General features: G+C 44.2%; 3 protein-coding genes and 1 long non-coding RNA gene across 5 annotated transcripts; 3 read left to right on the forward strand and 1 right to left on the reverse strand.

Moving 5' to 3' along the window:
* The first annotated feature begins 513 nt into the window (after positions 1–513).
* LOC101785887 lies at positions 514–2,487 on the forward strand. The gene is made up of 3 exons (XR_214880.3): positions 514–1,237; positions 1,335–1,921; positions 2,016–2,487. It is a non-coding gene; the product is annotated as an uncharacterized LOC101785887 (long non-coding RNA).
* Positions 2,488–3,614: 1,127 nt separating this feature from the next.
* On the forward strand, positions 3,615–9,856 carry LOC101785222 (vesicle-associated membrane protein-associated protein SCS2). 2 transcript variants are annotated; one of them, XM_004962218.3, is made up of 8 exons: positions 3,615–3,835; positions 6,580–6,650; positions 6,884–6,965; positions 7,157–7,272; positions 7,367–7,870; positions 8,058–8,123; positions 8,228–8,305; positions 9,381–9,856. In XM_004962218.3, exons 1-8 carry the CDS (start codon positions 3,781–3,783, stop codon positions 9,495–9,497), a joined length of 1,089 nt encoding a protein of 362 aa, XP_004962275.1. In that variant the 5' UTR covers positions 3,615–3,780; the 3' UTR covers positions 9,498–9,856. The 2 variants fall into 2 exon arrangements, with proteins under 2 accessions (XP_004962275.1, XP_004962276.1); XM_004962219.3 differs by having other exon boundaries at positions 3,620–3,835; positions 8,061–8,123.
* Positions 9,857–10,309: 453 nt separating this feature from the next.
* Positions 10,310–11,556, forward strand: LOC101771332 (enolase-phosphatase E1). Its single transcript, XM_004963759.2, has 2 exons — positions 10,310–11,061; positions 11,196–11,556. Exons 1-2 carry the CDS (start codon positions 10,425–10,427, stop codon positions 11,393–11,395), a joined length of 837 nt encoding a protein of 278 aa, XP_004963816.1. The 5' UTR covers positions 10,310–10,424; the 3' UTR covers positions 11,396–11,556.
* Positions 11,557–16,607: 5,051 nt separating this feature from the next.
* Positions 16,608–19,379, reverse strand: LOC101784153. Its single transcript, XM_004962216.3, has 4 exons — positions 19,221–19,379; positions 19,006–19,143; positions 17,639–17,890; positions 16,608–17,089 (listed from the first exon to the last, which is right to left on the reverse strand). The coding sequence occupies exons 1-4, from the start codon at positions 19,305–19,307 to the stop codon at positions 16,847–16,849; spliced, it is 720 nt and encodes a 239-aa protein (XP_004962273.1). The 5' UTR covers positions 19,308–19,379; the 3' UTR covers positions 16,608–16,846.
* Positions 19,380–20,541: the final 1,162 nt, after the last annotated feature.

The raw sequence follows: 20,541 nt of genomic DNA on the forward strand, positions 1-20,541 counted from the left end.
TCTGCGAGGCATGTCCAATCCCCGTCTATCCAATTCGTCACCTGTGAAGCAAGGGTTGGAGTCATGGAGCTCGGCCTTCGTGGAGAGGAAGAGAAGATGATCAATTTTCAAATCGACAATATTCACATCCAAACATGATTCGGTAAATATGTCACATCGGATATTTGATACTAATTAGATCTGTTAAATATAGGTTAATTATAAAATTAAATGAAGTCTAATTCACGAGATGAATCTATTAAATCTGATTAATCCATCATTAAAAGTTATATAATTAATTTTATAATTAACTTACATTTAGTCCTCCCACTCGCATCGAACATCCGATATTTTTGACCATGGTATTCGAACGCTGGCGTAAGTTTTCCTGCCTTCAGGAGCGTCGACGCGGTTCCGCCAGTCCAATCCGGCCGCGTGTCCCGTTTATCGCCAAAGAGAAAAAGTTACGTACGCACCTGGTAAACTGGCACCGGTCATGGGCCTCGGCCTTGTGCGATAAAATCGAGCCCACCGCGCCCACCACACGGGTCGTGCTTCACCGCCGACCGAATCGCCTCCGGCGCTGTCGTCGTTGCTCATCTCGCGTCACCTCGCGCCCAGCCCCCTCCTCGCCTCCCACACCGCCGCCTCCTCGCGCCCTGGGTTCCTCTCCTTCTCCAGACCTCGACGTCGCCGCCGGCTGGGATAGAGATGGAGTGGCCGCCCGGACGTCGGGTTCCGCTGCCGCCACCGGCCGCCCGGAGCTGGCTCTCCCCAGCCGCCGCCGCGACAGCCCGGAGCTCGGGTTCCCCAGCCGCCGTCGGCCGCCCGGAGCTCGGGCTCTCCCACGCCGCCGCGGCTGCCCGGAGCTCGCGCACGGCCGGATCCGGCCCCGCTGCCGCGAGCTGGGGGATCAGGGCCGGGGCCGGGGCACAGGAGCTCGCGGCTCGGGGGAGAGAGAAGACCGTCGCAAGCCGTCGCCCAAGACCCAGCTGCACCCAGTCGTCTCGCTCACCAGTGTGGCCGCGAGGGGAGGGCGCCGGCCAGCGCGTGCTCCGCGTCGACCCGAGGTCATGCTTCCCATGCCCGGGGACATTCGCCGCGCTCTGCCTTGACATGGCCACGCTCACCACGCCAAAACATTCGCTTGCCCACCATTAAGGTCGACGAGGCATCCTGCCAGCAGGAGGTTGCTGATGCCCTGCTTCCTGCTCCGTGCTTCCCGCCCGTTGATCTGGCCATACTTGCCATGTCCGAGGTACCCTTGCTTGCTGCTTTGTGCTGTTAGTGCTTGCACTTAAGGTATTTGATGAAATTCCAGTTGAAGCTAATAAATTCGTTTCACCTTCTTCCAGAATATGTTGTTGATTGCTTCACTCGGTAATAACATCCAAGGTTCAAATCTTATTTTGCTTTAGGTGAATGGATAGCAACAGGGAATTGTACCATTAGCTTTACTTTTATCAGTGTTCATGCATACTGCTATCACTGGATCAGTAGCTTTAGATGAAGAAAACAGCTCTCATTATCTCAGTTTGTGTTTTCATGCCCACAACATGGATACCTCACCACGCCTGGACGTGTGCAATGGTAATCCTTGGAACAGCCATGTCAAATAGCAGCCATACACCCATAGGATTCAGCGCATTTAGTTATGAGAAGGGCAGGATGATTATTTTCCTTACAACGATTAGGCAGACAAGCTAATGTATTTTTTTATTCGAACGGTAGGGTCTTAATCTCTTACCTAATCACTGTTCGATTTGCTGCAAGGGTTTGATTAAGGATTAAATCTTTTCAAATGACGACAAGGCTAAGCAACGAATGAGTCAGATATGAATATGTGATCATATCGATAGCAGCTGTTCATTTCGACACTAGACCTGCTTGTGTGCCTGTCACAGAGTTCTTTGTGCTTCAAATCTCTCTTTTTTCCCAACAAGTACGGTCTCTCATTCATACACTTTGTATTTGAGGTTTTCCAGTAAAAGATTTTGTTTGTTTGGTATTATGATATTTTGGCTTCAATGGTACAGGCAGAAGGATGTACAACATTATTCCAGCCAACATAATTATTTGCAAATTAGTTAAACCTGCAAATGCAATGTAATTATTCCAAGTAGTTGCCTCGGCATCGACGGGCAAGGAGGAGCTCGAATCCTGCGACGGCGTGTTATTTTCCCGAGCTTCCCCATGGTGCGCAGCTTTGGCAAGAAACACGGCGACGAGCATTTCGTCGAGGAACGTGGTGCATGTTGTGTGATTTTTTCATGAGATTGGGAAGTTGTGTGCTTGGGAATTAACATTTTCCCCTGATTTTCCTCCATGCCGAGCTTGAGAAAAATCGCAACGAGATTGCAATGTAATTTTCTTTTGCGTTGATTTTTTATTCAGCATGCGTGAGATCTGCTCTCTTCAACTACGATCTGAAATTTTCATTTTAATGTTTGTATGTTCATGTTTGCTAATGTCTTATACAAATACAATGAAGTATCTCTATAATTTTCATGTGCTTGGAAATTTATTAGATGTAATGCGCCGTTGAACTTTTATGAAAAGAACAAAAAAAAGATGGAAGATGGTTTTGCACGATGGAATGTAAATTTGTTGTTCGTTTGATTTTTCTTTTTCAAAAGAATCTCCCTGAAAACTTGGGCAGTGATTTTTATTTGTTAGTAGTGCATGTCCTTGAATAAAATTAAATATTTTAAATTTGAGTTCTTAGAACTGGTAGACCACTGTAAAACTATTCGAATTCTTAAAATGGATTAAGGTGCACCCGGTTCCATGGTACCGTGCTCATTAGTCTCAAAATAACAACATTAACTATTCCAGGGCAACTCCAACAATAACTCTCGAACCAAAACTCTTAAAGATCGAATCTAAAGATTGGTTCTCTCTATTCTTTAAAGGGGTTATAGAAAAGTTTTCAACTCCAGCAATAGTCCATTGACAGAGGATTATCTGGAGATCCTCAGAAATGAAGGGTGGAGGGGGAATTGGGGCCTCCCCAAAATAGAGAGGGCTTGCTGGAGTGTTTTTTTTTTACTTAGGGAGTGTTTGAATGCGAGGTACAACTTTAAGAGGGTCACATCGGATATTCGGACGCTAATTAGAATGACTAAATATGAGCTAATTATAAAACTAACCGTAGAACTCCTATACGACGAATCTATTAAGCCTAATTAATCCATCATTAGCAAATGGTTACTGTAGCACCACATTGTCAAATTATGGACTAATTAGGCTTAATAGATTCGTCTCGCGAATTAGACTCCATCTGTGCAATTAGTTTTATAATTAAATTATATTTAATACTCCTAATTAATATCAAAACATCCGATGTGACATGTACTAAACTTAGGGTGTATCCAAACAGCCCCCTCTAAATTTGGAGTAGGTGGAGTTGCTCTAAACCATTCTTCATTTTCTCTCTACACTACGTGTCACTAGACGGAAGATGCCCGCCCAGCTAGATAGGCTCCGAATTGCCTCGTCCGACGAGCACCGCGTTTCTTTTCGGCCGCCGAAACTGAAAACCCCAAACACGAAACGGCCGGACCGGGGGACTCGGACTCGAGTTGTTGCCTCCTTTCGAAGTTTGGAGTGGAGGCGGAGTGGCGTCCCAGTCAGCCAGCGTCCACCCTTTTTCTCCCCTCCGAGACAGACAAGCACGACACGCGCACGCCCGCCCGCACGCACAACTTCCCACCACCACCGCCGAGGCCGCGAGCGTTGCTGCTTCGATCCGTCCCGGTCCGCAGGCCCTCGCTCGGGCGGCCGGGCCGGCGGGCGGCGGCCATGGGCAGCGAGGACGCGCTCGTCGAGATCCACCCCCGCGAGCTCCGCTTCCTCTGTACGTGCTCCTCTTCTCTTCCCGTCCCCTGACTGATCCCTCCTCTCCGCTCCAGCCCAACCGGAGGCTCGAGTTCAGTCGCCATGACCCGTCCCCGACCGAGCGGGGCTGCTTTGCCTGATGCATTGGCCTCTCCGATCGCAGGCGGTTTGCTGGTTACCTGGTGACTCGTAAATTTTTCGGTTCATTCGGCCGTGTGCTGCTGCCGCTTGGGTCGGATTGGGGTTTTGCGGATGGGTCCGTCAGCCCGTGCGTTTTGCGGGGAGGGTTTAACTGACCATGATTCGATTGCGATTTGCCGCATAGAACGTACTAGGGATTTTTTTTCCCACAATGCGAAGCGATCTGTTGACGATTGCTCCGGTTCGCTTCGTATTTGAAATTTTGCTTGCTGTTGTTGTACTGTCGCAACTGTGAACCGATTTTTATGGTACAGATAACTGATTTTGCGGGGTTCAGCTTGTACTCACGAGTTGCGACGTACTGACAGTCTAGGGAAAATATTATATTAATATACAATTATTACTCCCAATTGCATGAGGTTTGTGCAAACAAATTCAGGGACCAACCGTGGCCTTAGCATTTTTCGTAGAATGATTTGTGCTTGCAGCCGGATTCGTCTGTTTCCGAGTCACGGTTGAAATTTCCTTAGAAAGTCGAGTGCATTCTGGTGTTGCAACTTGCTAGTGCTGATAGGTGGTTGGGATGTGAACAGATGTTAGCTCCTGTGCTGTCAATGGCTCTGAAGTTTGGTGTGTGGGGATATGACGTATCTCCTTGTTGCTCATGCACACATTTGGTAAATTGGTTGCAATAGTGACATTCTAGACTCCTTGATGTTTGCTAGACACTTGTGATGATGCAAAAAACAGCGAATGAAACGCGTCAGTAACCATTTATTTGATAAAACAAAATCCTACAGTTGTATTGAACGAACGAATGAACGTGAATGAATTACCTTGTGTTGGAAATGGGTTAAAGGGGAACATACTGGTAACAAAATAGGACTGGTTTGTGCATGGTTGGTAACAGAGTAAAATCAGCCTGTCAAAGGCTTGAGGAATGGAACATTATGTTTCATCTCCCATTATTTATTTATTGGGGGGGGGGGACTTTGCATTGTTTGTAACATGCTAGGTGATGATTTTTACCTGAAATTTGGTTCTGCACCGTGTACTTTTACTTTACTCTGTGTAACGATGGAGTTACAGATTTTCACGGTTCATTTAGTTAGATGCATTAATGCATAACCCCCCTCCTCCTCCAGTGAATATATACAAAATTTAGGGACTTGCTGCGGGCGTTAACACTTTGTAACATGTTACCTATATATTTTTTAAGGACAAGAATTCATAAAGCTGCTATTTAAGAGGATGGATCCTTTCTTGTGGTGGCAATGCTTGTGGTTGGATGTTATACTGGCATAGGTAGTTCATTTGTTGAGTACAGTTTTGTGGTTTAATGGGCAGGCATGTGAGTTGTGACAGATCTGCTTGCCACAAATGTCCATTTGATGAATTGGTTAATATGATATAAGTTCACCACTTTCCTGTGATGAGAGAAAATAATAGCAGAACGTGTTGTTGGGCTGAAAGAGGTTAGGGGGACTCTACTAGACTGCTGTATTCAACACAGTACTTAATAGTAATAATTACTAGTAGAGTAAGCAAACTAATTTATTTCAGCTTTTGTGCCAGATGGGATATATTATTGATTGTATATGATTGCAAGATATGATGCATAAATGATTTATGCATTCATGGCTAAAAAATTGATGAACTTTATTTTTTAATGGAGTGAATTTTTTGGGTGTTCATATCTGTATAGAAGTCTCAGGCCTATTGCATCATCCCAAAAAATCTGTTATGTTTATCATTCAAGGATGAGATCTGGAACCTGTTTGGAATTCCTGTTTCATCCTTCACTGCGTGGTTCGGACAAGTACTGAAAGGCTGGTGGTAGTCTTGTATATCAGTATACTTGAATGAGCTTAGCTAAAGAAAGAAGAAATTACGTATGTATTGTGAAACAAGCTGAACAGGAAAAGTGGGGATTAATATGGCCAGAATTGAGAAACAGAATAATAGGAATCTACTAGAGATCTAGATTCTAGAATAAATGGTGGCTATATCGAGGCAACATACTGGTAATTAGAGAAAGTGAATTGGAAATGAAACAAAACAATTGCAAGTACTTTTAGTACCTGAGTTACAAAAACCAGCTATGGTTGCCATCTTTTACCAGTTTTGCTGGTGGGTACTGGTATTTCCAGTGCTACTGTTAGCACGGGTATTTAAGGCCGGGACTGCTACAGTAACCAACCATCACGGAAAATTTTTGTGAATCTGGTTGGTTCTGCCATTTTGTAGCCTGAAGTAACTCATCATGATCGTAAATACTTATCAAATGGCTTTGCTCCGCCTTGATAAATCATACTGATTTACACTTAAAGACTGCATGAAGCAGTCATTTAATCAAATAATATCACATGCCTTTCCATAGGATTTGAATAATACCGAAATCTGTATCTTAGATTGGTTAATTTAGATGAAGTTGTAGCGCGTATTCTCATAGCTCATAAGCTCTAGTTATTATAGCTGTCTTTGTAATTTTATGTTAACATGCTATTCTTTCTCTTTCTTTTTTTGATGAATAACTAGGATTCATATAGTCTAATACATGACTTCAAATTGTTATCCAGTCTACCATCTCCTGATATTTATCTGACTTTCACTTGTTATCAGTTGAGGTGAAGAAGCAGAGTTCATGTTGTGTCCGTCTTGTGAACAAGTCGGATCAATATGTTGCATTCAAGGTTGGTCTCCAATTTTATGTTATGAATTATGGTTCATGGTTTTGTGCTGTGAAGTCAGATTTTCTCATACTGTGTATGGATTAGCTTGATGGCACACTTTCCTTAACAGTTGTAGTCTGCCTTCACAGTTTGTGTATTTTCTTTAGAAGAAATAATTTAAGACCTAATGTTTTCATACATGCACATTGATATCAGTTCTCTTTTGATAACTTTGGCATTTGAATATTTAATAGGTTAAAACCACTTCCCCAAAAAGATATTGTGTCCGACCAAATGTAGGAGTTATTCTTCCACTGGAATCACGTGATTTTACAGGTAAATGTTGTATTTACTGGCTAATGGTGAGATTGGTGCTTTGGCATATTTGGAATTGATTGCAGTAGAGTATTGTGCAAGCTAGATGGTCTTTTCCTAGAATACCATGGTGGATTGTTTTTTTTCTTCAAAGTGAAATTTATTCCTTTTTTATTTATTTTATTTAACTTTGTTGTTTATATAAAATGTAGTTACTATGCAAGCGCCAAAGAATGCTTCACCAGATCCGCAAATAAAAGACAAGTTTCTTGTGCAGACCACAGTTGTTCCGTTTGGCACAGCTGATGAAGACAATGTTCCTGCTTTTGTAAGTATGCAACAGTTTGTGCTTGGCTTATGTGATGTTGCTTTGCATCTTTCTCTCTATTTTTAGTTTGTCTGAACCTTCATTGTCATTGTAGTTCTCCAAAGAAACTGACCGATATATTGAGGAGAAGAAGTTGAAAGTTGTCCTTGTCAGCATGACTCAGGATCAAGTAGAGCAACCCATCAATGGAGTTCTGCATGCCAAGGAACCAGTTGGGGTTACTGTGGCAGAGGAAATACTGAATAATGTGAATGAAGCACCTAATGTGGTGAATGAAGTTCGTCATCCCCTGAAACCAAGTTTTCCCCCTTTAAGAGGAACCCCTGCTACTTTCAGTGAAATTTCCTCCTCTGTAAAACAAGGTCCTACTGTTCTGCAAGATTTTCTAGTCCCACCAAATCAAACTTCACTTACTTTGTCGGAATCTGCTCCCAGTCTGCAAGAAACCTCTTCTATCTCTGTAGAATCTCAATTTTCGTCAACAGAAACAAGTGCATACTTGAAATCTCCACCATTGGAATATACTCCTACTCCAAGTGAAGTTCCACCGTTAAGTGATATAGAATCTACCAATACCGATGACCTTCATATATCTCATGTAAGCTTCTTTTCAAGTATCGTTCATGTTCTGCTCTCTTTTTAGCTTATTCTGAATCCATTACCACAAATTTCATCACTATACTTTGTCTTGGTGATGAATTTTAAATACATGCACTAGGTTAGCAATCAACAGTTGTGATGTGTTTACTTCAGTCTGCTGTTAACTTTATTTATTACCCCTTTAGCAGGTAACTGAAGATGTTCACACTTTACAGATGAAACTTAACAATCTTGAAGTAAAACTTGAAGAGGTAAGGAAGATATAGTGCTAAATATTTGAGTTCGATTGTTTGAATGTTGAATCTCTTAAGAGATTCCTTTTCTGAAATGCTTGTTGGATCATCCTATTTTGTAGGCTGAAACTTTGATTGTAAAACTGAGGGAAGAGACCAAAATTACCCTCCAGGAGCGGGATAAGTTACGGAAAGAATTGGTAAATTTTTGTTGCATTAATGATATGAACCATCTTGCAGTAACTTTCTTCTGTGCCCATGTTCATGATAACTGAAGCTTGAAAGAACAATTATAAGCTCTCCATATACATATGTTTGAGTTTGGCGTAGGGCTGCCATGCTTTTCATCCCTATGTCCACTTAAGTCAAGTGAAGTCACCTGGCGCAGAACTCTGTCAAATACATCCATGGCATCTAGCACCAAGACTGCATGTGGTCTTCCAGCTTTCCATACCTAAATCCCTACCAATGTGGTGGGATGTTTGCCTGTTTCCACCAGAGGAAAACACCTCTTATTCTAACCTCTTAACTACCAAAACTTGTAGTTCCATTTCTGAATCTATTCTCTCTGTCCCAGAATATAGCTACATTTAGACTTTTTCAAAGTCAAATCTTTTCAATTTTGACTATAAATTGCGAAATAATCACAGAGACTAATAACATAAAAATGATGTTAGTAGATTTATCTTGAAACCAACTATTATAATATATAACCTTTTCTGTTTGAAATAAATTATTTGTAGGGATATTGTTGGTTAAAGTTAAAAAGGTTTGACTTTTAAAAAACCTAAACGTAGCTATATTCTGGGATGGGGGGACTAATACCTTGGGACAGTGGTCCTAACTTACAAGCCCAAACAAATGGCTACTGTTGGCATGTGTTTTGCATTGAATGGTGACGAGTAGCTTTTGACTAAACTAGTGGGCTACAAGCTGTAGGGTTTATTGATACTCATATAGCTTGTGCTTGCATTTAGGTTAATATTTTTTTTTTCAATTTTCTAATTTATAACTTCAACATTTTTAGTATCCAGATTATTAAAATTTCTAAATTCGTCCCCTCTAAAATTATCCCAAACTATGAACCCGTAAATGTGTATCAAAATTTCTTTTTATTGTTCTTTGCAATCTCCAGCTGCTTCCTGTGTATTGTTTGAAAGTTCGATTATTCACATGCTGGAATAACTTACCACTCGCACTCAGTAAACATTGTAAACGGTTTTCTCCACTAGCTTTCCTGCGTTCATATCTAACTGTTTGCATCTCTCTGAATAGGTATTCTTGAAAAAGGCGGGCGCTGCACAGGTTCACTCCAGCACTGGTTTTCCCCTGCTTTTTGTCGTCTACATGGCAGTTGTTGGCATGTCGCTCGGTTACCTTCTGCACCTATGAGAATGGGGTATCGGAGATGAAGCTCCTGGGCCGGGCGTTTGCTGATCTTTCCTGGAGCGGCCGAGTTTCAGAGGATACTAAGGTAGTTAATCAGAGAGAAACTACTGTCGCGTCATGATGGTCACATTAGTCCGTGGACTTCCATAGTTCCATACATTTCAGGGTGACAAATACTGGAGCGTATAGAAATAGAACAGCGTAGTTTTAATTTGTATAGAACTCTAAAAGGTTTGCCTGAAGACTAACCAGGAGATCATATCCTCCATGTTCTCCTTTCTTGGCTTCTTGCCAAAGTTCGGCAAGAAACTATCACAAGTTTATGGAACTAGTCAAATAAGGCATTTACGATTTGGTGATAATTGGTTGCTGTTTTATCACTATATAGAAATCTCCGATATGATGCTACTATGGTAGTACATCTTGGATCTTGCCATTGTCTAAACATGTACCTCCAAAATCGGCTGGCCTGTTGCCGGCTGATCAAGTCCCCGGCTGACGAATGAACCTCACCAAACGACGAGTTGGTGACTGGCAGAGCTAAAGAAACCGCATTTCGGCGGCCGGCTCGCCGGCCGACGGAGTATCTGAGGGAGAAAATCGGGGGCGGCACGCGCATGCAATGCAACGATGCGTTGCCAACCTCTTCTAGCTTTGTCCAGTTGTCCATGCCTTTCCAAACTTGTCGTGCACCCCTTGTTGGCCCACGCGTCAGCGTTGACTTTTCCTCGCGTGTGGTTGCCATGCATGCGAGCACGTCGGGTCGGGTGTGGCTTATAAAAGCGGCCGTGCCACCGCAGCGTCCCTTTGCCTCCGATCCTTCAAGCTCGCCCGGCGACTCCTCTCCTCCGCCCGTTCCCTCTCCGATCGCCTTCTCTCTCTACCGCTCCTCCTCCTCCGTCTCGCCGGCGTCGCCAGCGCCGGCCGGCCATGGGTTGCGGTGGCTCCAAGGAGGCCGTGGCCACCGGCAACACCACCGCCAGCGGCGCCGACGGCAAGCTCCTCCGAAGGAAGTCCTCCGTCTCCACGGGCCAAAACCACACCTCATCCTCCACGTCGTCCTCCGCCAACAACGCCGTCGCCGTCAAGGACGTCGTGAAGGAGCCGGCCGCCGGCGAGGCCAAGGCGGGCGTCGTCGAGGCGGCTTCCGACGAGAAGCCCGCGGCCACGGCTGTCGACGAGAAGAAAGAGAATGACGGCTTCGTGAAGGAGCGGGCCGCCGGCGAGGCAAAGGCGGACGTTGTGGTGGTGTCCGTCGAGAAGCCCGCCGCCACTGCCGTCGCCGGGGAGAAGAAAGAGGACGATGATGCGGCGGCCGTGAAGAAGGATGTTGCCGACGACGTCGCTGTCCCGGCGGCTGCTGTTTCGACGGCGCCCGAGGCATCCGCTGCGCCGGCACCTGAAGCGCAGCAAGCCGAGAAAGTGGAGGAGGAGCAGCTGCCGGAGTCCACCATGGCCGAGGAGGCGCCGGTGGAGGAGGCAGATAAGGCGGCCGAGGAGGAGAAGGCAGAGAAGAAACCCGAGGAGGAGGAGAAGGCGACGTCTCCTGCTCCGACCAAGGAGGATGGTGAGTATGCTACTCAAGATCGATTTTACACTTACAATCTCTTTACGAGATGTTCATAGTATTCTTGATTTTTGCCGATCACAATTCACGAGAATTAACAACTGATGCATGGAAAATGTACGTTGTTTTTGCAGGGGAGTCATCAGCCGGGAAGCAGAACACCACGGAGCCCGTGGAGGCCAAACCGGTCGACGAGCCCAAGGCGGAGGGGGCGGCGGCGCCCGTCGTCCCAGCTGAGTCGTCGGCGGCGGAGAAGAAGATCAACGCCAGCGACGAACAAACCGCTACCGCCGTCGCTGCCACCACCACCGCAAGCGAACCGCCGGCCAACTAATTGATTAGGAGGAGGCGAAGAGACGACGTGCAGCGACCAGCGAGTGCATCATCGATCCAAGCAAACTAAACGACATGTTGTTCTTGTTGTTGGATTTCGGTTTGTGATGCGTTGGTTGTACTACGTGTAATCAATATATATATGCTCGATCGATCAATCCATTCTTGCGAACCGCGCGTGAGTAGTTGAGTACTCCCTCCGTTTCAAATTAAAGTTATTCCAACTTTTTTAGAAAGTCAAAACATCTTAAGTTTGACCAAATTTATACAATAAAGTACTAACATTCATAATACCAAATAAATATCATTAGTCTCTTCATTAAATATATTTTCATACTATATCTATTAGGTGCCATAGACTTTTATTATACTCTCTATAATTTTGATCAAACATTTGACTCTCCGAGAACTAGTAATTTGAAACGGAGGGAGTACAGCTGAACCAATCCATTCTTGCGTCATCGCGTCGCGGCGACTCGCGTTCGGTTGCAGGATCAGTGGATCACACGGTTCTGCACTTTCTGCTGCCTATTCGTGAGATCGATTGATGCACGAAGAACTTGGGCATGGCGGCCCAGTTCTTGGATCGGCCCATCGGGCTATTTATGTGCTCCTGGGTCCTGGCCCATTACCTCATAGTCTCTCTCTGATTCTTGGGCTGGCTCACCTTCTTGATCATTTTCTTTTCTGCCAATAGGTTGAAATTATATTAAACATTTAAAATTGGAAAAAAAAGTACAGTCATCAAAGAAGAAATTACGGACATGTTATCTTGTATATATAGTTTTCAGTGCCCTCCGCCGTGTGTCGTCACAAAAGGTTGGAAGCATGCCTCCAAGCTCCAACCGTACCATGAGGATCCTAACCTTTTAGATTGTGGCATAAGCCAACAACCACGCGGCGCATCTGAATACTTCCGAAGCACCATAGAGGAATGTCTCAACCCGTGGAATTGTGAAAGAACCGAGATCCAGATTGAAGCCTTGGCCTGCTATCGTCGCTGTCATCGCCGTTGACGGAGAAGGGACGTACACACGTGTTTTCCCATAAAGCCACTACAACATCACTGCAGACATGAGAAAAGTTAGCAGTCCTGGGACTATTCATTGGCTTTATTCACTATAGAAAAGCAGGGGAATTCATATAAGATGACTGATTTCTGCCACATGGAAGCTTCTAAGCGAGGTGTGGAGAGGAGAGGAATGGCCCAACTTAAAAAAGGAAAAGACTAGCAAGGGGCGAGTCAGAAAGACGTTTAACACTTTTCATGTTCCTATCTACCTTGGTTTACCTCAAGTTTTGACAGATTTGCATAGCTTTTTAATGGGAAGTAGTTGGCACGCAAACTCCGTAGACAAAAAGGGGGTTCAATGATACGCGGCAGGTGCATATGGTTGGGTCAACGTCAACCGAATACTACTGCATGTTACAAGCAGATGCGATCATGCCATGGCGTTGGTACCACGCAGCGTGAAGGTTAGGTGCAACCGCAAGGGCGCCACGCCTACAAATCTGAACGCCAGTAAACAAATAGCTCGGAACGATGAACAGTACGTGTATATCGCACAGTGGACCCCAGGCACAGATGTCCAAACTGATGATGCTCATGCCGAATTTTTCCCATCATGCAAAAGGAGCATCCATGCATGATCCCAAACAGTCTCAGAAAGCTGGATCGCAAGAAGCTTCCGGCTCGGCCGTCTTCCGCTGGCAATGCAAGCGCGAAGCTGCAACGCAACAAAAGGCCCGTCGTCACCTGCCTCGCTATTCTACGCAAAAGAACGTGCCGCGTTTACCAAGGACGACGACGACGACTCATGGCGAGAGGCGCCCATGGACGGAGCCGAGCCGGTACGCAACGTGACCACGTTGTCCAGCGCTCATTGGTGGCTACGCGTTCCCCTTCACAGAGCCAGGACACATGAAACGAAACTGTCGCCGAATTACGTTACCCGCGTTGCTTTCGGCGTCGCCGTCATCAGCCTCCGGCTCAGTTCATCACTGTACGTGGATGTTAGTGTTAGCCTCAGGGATCGATTCGGTGTGGTAGCTGGTCCTGTGGTTTTCAGCCGTATCCTTGCTGAAACCGACGGGCTCTACCCATGCGTGCTTTCGACAGGTAACTAAATGGCAGTTACACCAGCCGCCCATCCTAGGTTGAACCACCGGCTCACCGGAAAGTAGCTATAGCACGATTCCTGTAGTTTTCATCGCCATCGCCGTCGAACAAAGCGCAAATACCAAAATCCCCGGGACCTCAGAACATTCCATCATGGCAGAAGAAAAGACCCGACCTAATTACCAAATATATATATATATGTATATGTATATCTGATCTGATGAGTAGTTGATCTGCCCAACAGTCTGATCCAACGCCGGCGGCGGTGTTAGTGCCGGCGGTGGGTGCGATTGGCGCCCGAGCTGCGAGCTGAGCTGTCCCCTCTCCATCTTGGGAGGATGGAGAGGAGGAGGAGGCTCAAGGGGATGGCATCATTGAGGACCCGATAGCGATGCCCCAACAACTGGGTCTCTCCTCCAGCACTACACTGCCTTCAAAGCCAAGGGTCCTAACAAAGTTTCCTTCGGGTCACCATACCAGTCATCAGTCGTCGGCACCATCTCTTCTCTTTTCCTCCCAACCACCATCTCCCATTCCTCTGCGCGCGCGCGGGGCAGCTGAGGAGGTAGCGCGCCGCCATGGGCAAGATGTGCTGCAGCAGCGAGTCCGAGGAGGACGCCGGGTTCAACCTGCTGGGGCTGCTCGTCGCCGCCGTCATCGCGCTGGTGTTCATGCTCCTCTGCACGCAGCCCAAGAGGCCGAGGCGCTGCGTCACCATCTACCCCTGCTGCTGAGAGGAGGTTTCCAAGGTTCCATGGCGGAGCAGAGGCCGAAGCAGAGCAGAGCAGGCCAGGCGTCCACCGGTTCCTGATTCTTCACTTGTCGAATAATTTTCTTCTACCCTACCTAATTGTGATGTTCGTCCTACCGTAAGTCATGATTGTAATCAGTATATATTTTAGCAACCTGAGTTGATTGATGTTATAGCTTTGGAGAGAATGGTAGACGTTATCTGAAACTATTGTGTTGCGTTGCTGTTGATATGTGCCTCTTCTACTTCTCTTCTCTGTTTCTTGAGGTTCTGATACGATCAGCAGAGCTAGAATGCAATTAGGCAGCAGAGATACTCAGAGATCTTCTCTACATGTTAGGTTGGTTCTTCAGTAGTTATTAGACAAATAAATACTAGCAAAACATTTCACCAAAGATCTTCCACTTATAGGCAGATATATGGTTTCTCTTTCTGAAGAACTCAGCACTCATAACAAGACCGTTTTCAGCTAGTTGATTTTGTGCTTATCATCCAGATATTGTCATTGTCCACGTGAGTGGAAGGATCCTGATGCTTTTCTGCATTTCATGGTTCTCTTTCTTTCGTTTCAAAAAACAAAATGGTTCTCTTTCTTTCCCCCTTTTTTATGAGTTGGAGCTACCAATGAGATCTGTAGTTTGTTGCAAGATATGTGAGGATTTTATTTCTCTTCATTGGATCGATTTGATCATCAACCTTGATCGACTAGTGAGAATTTACATGATCGCGCTTGTGAGAATTTACATTGGGCTAGGGAAAATAAACCTCACTGTTACCGAACACTCAGATTCAGAGATTCTGCAGAGGGATGAGATCCAGTCTTAGAATATGTTATCACGAATTTCACTGGTCTCTTTTTTTTTTTCAACTTTTAGGCGCTTTAACATTTTGGCAGCTTGATGGGATAGCTTTATGGTCGTCTCAGATCCAATAGGGATTAGAGATGACAATGGAGTGTTGTCACATGTCAATGCCATCAGATATACTAGTCTCAATAAAATTTTCCGTGTCACATCAGAATACAAAATATGCTTTGACAACAACATGACGTAGACAATAAAATACAAAGATGTCCAAAATCCTTTGAAAGATGAAAAATAACGTGAGTTGATCAGAGTTATTGCCACATGTAAATGGCTTTTTTTTTTTTTGCAAAATTCAGTGAGATCAATTCAAGAAGCTATCAACATTATATTCAAACCATGGCAGACTTCCTACTTCTCTTCTCTGTTTCTTGAGGTTTCAATACGATCAGAACATTTAGAATGCAATTAGGCAACAGAGAGACTCAGAGACCTTCGCTGCTTGTTAGGTAGTTCTTCTTTAGTTCTATGAACCTGGATGGACTAGTGGCTTCCATAAGGAAAACACTAAAGAGCACAAAGTTATAAAATACTAAAAGATTTCGCCAAAGGTCTCTACTTCAAAATTTCTTTTTGAAGAACTCAGCACTCGTAACGAGATCGTATTCAGCTAGTTGATTTTGTGCTTATCATAAAGCTATTGTCCTTGTCCATGTTATGTTAGAGGAAGGATCCTGATGCTTTTCTGCAATTCATGATTCTCTTTCCTTTCCTCCTTTTTTAAGAGTTGGAGTTACCAATGAGATCTTTAGTATGTTGCACGATATGTGAGGATTTTATTCATCTTCATTGGATCGGTTTGGTCATCAACCTTAGATCGCGCTTGTGAGAATTTACATTGTGTTAGAGAAAATAAACCTCACTGTTACTGAAAGACTCAGTTTCAGAGATTCCTGCAGAGAGACTAGTCTCAAAATATGTTAGCACTAACTTCACTGGTCTCTTTCGACATGAGGCGTCTTTAACATTTGGACACCTTGATGGGGTAGCACTATCTTTGTCTCTGATCCCGTAGGTATTAGAGAGATGGCAATGCAGTGTTGTCACATGTCAATGCCATCAGATATACTAGTCTGAAAGCTTTTATTATGTAGACAATAAAATAAGAAGATATCTACTATCCTTTGAAAGAAGAAAAATAACGTGAATTTATCAGAGTTATTGCCACATGTAAATGCATGTTTTTTTGGTACGTGCGTGCTAAACTCAGTGAGATCAATTCAAGAAACTATGGCAGACTTCTGAATATATCAGGTTTACTGTGATACAGGAGTAGTTCTTCCAACCGTGGTATTACCTATGTTGGTCAGATATTTCAGTTATTTCTCAAAACCAGTTCACTGAATACAGAGACTCTTAACAAATACAGGACACCTCCGGGATACATAGCCTACCAAATATACTCTTAACAATATATCTATTACCTACAGAAAATAATGGATCATTACTGCAGTAGACGGTAAGAAGTAACAATGGGAGATGAAAATAGAAAACATTCAACAGAGCTTATCAAATAAATGGCGAAATGTGTAGGACCAACTTACACATGGCCCTTTATTATTTATTTTATACAAGACTATGTAATAAAAGTTTACATGGTTCTATACCTATGCTTGCATTTACAACTAAGCAGAGCCACGAGGGCACAAAAGTCATACATATTTACAAAGGGCACAATAAGCCAAGTACTGAAGTACTTATGGTGTGCATACTTTCAGATCACTTATCCATGTCCGCCAAACTGACCCGGAGACGAAATACCTCATGAACAGCTCCACGGTTAAGAATGGCTAAAACTTCTGCTCCCTCAGACATGGTGAGCTCATTCAGTGATATTTTACGAGACTCATGTTCATCACGCAATCGGAAACCATAGAACCACCTACCAAGCTTGAGCAAGTTCACACATACTTTCCTTCCTGCTACTTGGCAAGCTTGGAGTGCTTTACTGACTTCAGTTGGCTGGGGAAAAAAGGGGCAAAGTCTGTGTCAGAACTATAGTTAATGAGTAGCCCAAAGCTTGGTTAGATCATTCCGGTTAAAGTATCTGACATTATCCAAAAGAAACATTCAGACAATTTTTCAACTCTTGCATCCAAAGCTTTAAGCATGATAATATTTTATCTGAAGTGGTCATTTTGAGCATCTCCATACTTCGATCTATGATTGGCAATACAGAGTACATCAGGCATATGGTGGTACATGACAAAATAGAGAAAATATGTGATGCCTATATACAGTGGTTACTAATTACTCTTATAGTTTGCAAAGCAGCTAGCAAAGACATGGCTGCTTCAAAGGAAAAACATAGATTTTGCCAGAATTAAGCTTGAGCGCATGTAACAATTTCTGATTTCTTGGGATGAAATACAAGATCAATCAGTTTGGGGCCAAAACAGTTTGCTAACAGTGGCTTTAGCAATTTAGAAATGAAGCAGTGTAGACTTTCAACATGAAGCCTGTTTAGCCATAATAGAAGTGCAGCAAAATCATCAGGAATGCTTAACTCACCGGCACATGCAAAGATGAAATTGAGTAGTGCAATCCAATGAGATTTATTATTGCACTGTGATTCCTTGAAAACAAGAAAAACTGGACATCGAGAAATCCTATATCAGCTATCAATGCTAGATCAGCAATAGCTTTCAGATAATATTCAGATTCAAGCGACCCATTATTTAAGCTGCTCCCCACAAATTCAACCACATTAGATATTGCAACAGCCATTCTTCTGTGTTGGTTCATGTAGAGAGCTTTCCATCCCTGCAGCATAAGTTGCAGAAAGTTGAAAGCTTGATCAGCTATCCATTCAGTATCCTGGGAGCATATAAGTATATGAAAAGAATACACCGGAAATAGTACATCAGATATTCAAAGTTGCGGTGAACTTATTTTTTAACCTTTGCATCAAATTCTCTAAAAGGAATACATTAAACCTTGAAAACATCCAAAATGTACCCTAAAGAGAACCATAGACTTGCAGTAGGCAGGTATTGCTCTGCTCCATATTTTGGTTCCGGTAGCCTGCTACTGACTTGCATGCAGAACCAATCACTCTTCTATCTCTCTCTCTCTAAGAGACCTCACAGAAAGTGAAGGAGATGAAGCTTGGAGGGCCAACTGTGTCCACTAAAAAGTTGAGCCTTAAAATGGACTAGGATCTAATTCTTGTAGTTTTATGCTCAAATGATGAAAATTCTTATTCACAGAATCAGTTAAATATGTAATATTTTTGAACCAAAGGTGAAGACTTAAACATTTACTGTAAGTTATGACTTATGAGCCAATTCAGGAAAAAGAGATGGTAGCATTTATAATCAGCACATCATGAACAATAAGGTTGGAGGGAACATGCCACTGCGTTAAGTGAAGAATAATGCACATGGATAGCAGGACGTACGTGTCCTTGTTCCAAATAATAGTTCTAGGTACATTGAGAACCTAAATCTACACATGCCCTACAATCTAGCAGAAACCAAGGGTAAGTATATTTGATTATTGCCCATTCTCCCATTTGTTAAGACTTAGAACATAAAGGTGAGGGTCACTTTTTCAGTAGAAAATTCAAGAACTTGTATTGCAGTGAACAACAGTTTTCTGATTGGCATAGAAAAGAAATAGTACTAATATTAATCTCAGATCAAGTATATGAAAACTTTCCTTGTTATCAATTAGCATAACAGATAAAATTCCAGTACGAGCCTAAAGGCAGGATGATACATTGATACTAGAAGTCCCGAAGATGTACAGCTCGAGGCTCGAATTCTGGTGAAATTGAGCTAGTATGACTAACAAAATTCCGGTGAAATTGAGCTATGATGACCACATGATCCGAATATGGCTACATCAAGAGCTCAACTTGGTCCCTCTTTACCTACCTGCACACGGGACGCCACCGCTGCTTCCGCCGCGGCGGCCGGCCAGCGGCAGCGGAAGAGGCGCTCCCAGACGCAGTCGGCGTCGCAGGCGGTGCGCCAGGAGCGCGAGCAGCCGCCGAGCGCGCACACGTCGGCCTCCTGCACGCGGTTCGAGCCAGCGGAGTCAACGGGAGAACCCTTTAGGACCTCAGAAAGAGGGGGAGAGAGGCTCCGACCTGGAGGCGGGAGGCGACGGCGACGGCGATGTCCTCTGGGAGGTCGGCCCATCTCCCCGCCGGGACCGGCGCCGGCGAGAGCTCCATTTCGCGCGATCCCCCTTTCCGCGGCAGCGACTGTATTAGTGCCAGCGACTAATTTAACTGCAATTAAGCTTAGCTGCTTAGGTAACTTGAGCTTGTCTCTCACCTTTCCTTCACGTCATACCCGTTCCATGGCTTGGGATTCTGCGGCCACGTGATTCACGCAAGGGCTGAAAGTAGAAGTTCCCTCAATTTGGCATGGCCCTCGGAGCCCAGGAAGGCCCGTTAAATGAAAATTCCGGCTTCAGAAAGTGATAACAAAACACTACTCCCTCAGAATAAAGTTCAAAACAAAAACCTCACTCAATAACTAATTCTCAAACTAAATGGCTATCCCTAGGAAGAAAGAAATATAGTGCTGCTGTATCCAATATACCACATATTTGATCAAAAGATACTGCTAAATAATGTTAGTTTTGTCTTTTTTTTTCTCCTCGTTAGTTGGATAAAGATCCTGTTCAGTCTCCCTTTTCCTAATTCAACTATCATATTAGAAATGTTGGTAAAAAATCAGTGCCCCAGGATATCCCTTTCCCAATCCCTTTTCCAAATAATTAATTATTGGAGCAAACCAATAATTCACCCCAACCCTCCCAAAATAAAAGGGGAATTGTGACTCTTCCAATACGGTAGTTGGATTAGGATGATTATTGAGGAACTGCAAAAGCAACTCTCCCAAAAATCATGAATGCAATATTGGGATATCCCCAATTAACTAGTTTTTGGGAAAGATTTATTAGGATGTTGCCGGTGACCGGCAGTCCACCTAGGGGGTACCTAGATGGTTGATTTATAGGCAGAAAGGATCGCAAGACTATGAACTTGATCTATACAGGTTCGGACCGCTAGTGTAGCGTAATACCCTACATCCTGTTTGGAGGATTGTATTGCGCCATACGCTCGGGTGTTTAGGGTTCGTATGGTAGGATTGGTACCCTTACCTCCCCTTGTATACTCTGAGGGGTATGGTTACATGGCAAGTACAGATGGGATCTAGTCGGATTACAACAAGTGGAGAGCCCTAGTCGGACTCTATCTTCTGCCTTCTTCATCAAATCGGGCCGGCCCATTAGTGGTCAGCTGAGCCCTCCATGAGGGTACCCAGGTATCTATAACCGTTAAAAATTTGACCGAGACGAGCTACAAACGAGCCGAGAGCTATGGCTTGGCGTTTGGCCCTAGTCTTGCCTGATACCATTTCTTTGACTTCCTCGCCCTCCTCCGTGATGACCCGTGT

Source organism: Setaria italica, chromosome III (genome assembly GCF_000263155.2).
Source record: "Setaria italica strain Yugu1 chromosome III, Setaria_italica_v2.0, whole genome shotgun sequence".
In the NCBI taxonomy this organism is placed as follows: domain Eukaryota; kingdom Viridiplantae; phylum Streptophyta; class Magnoliopsida; order Poales; family Poaceae; genus Setaria; species Setaria italica.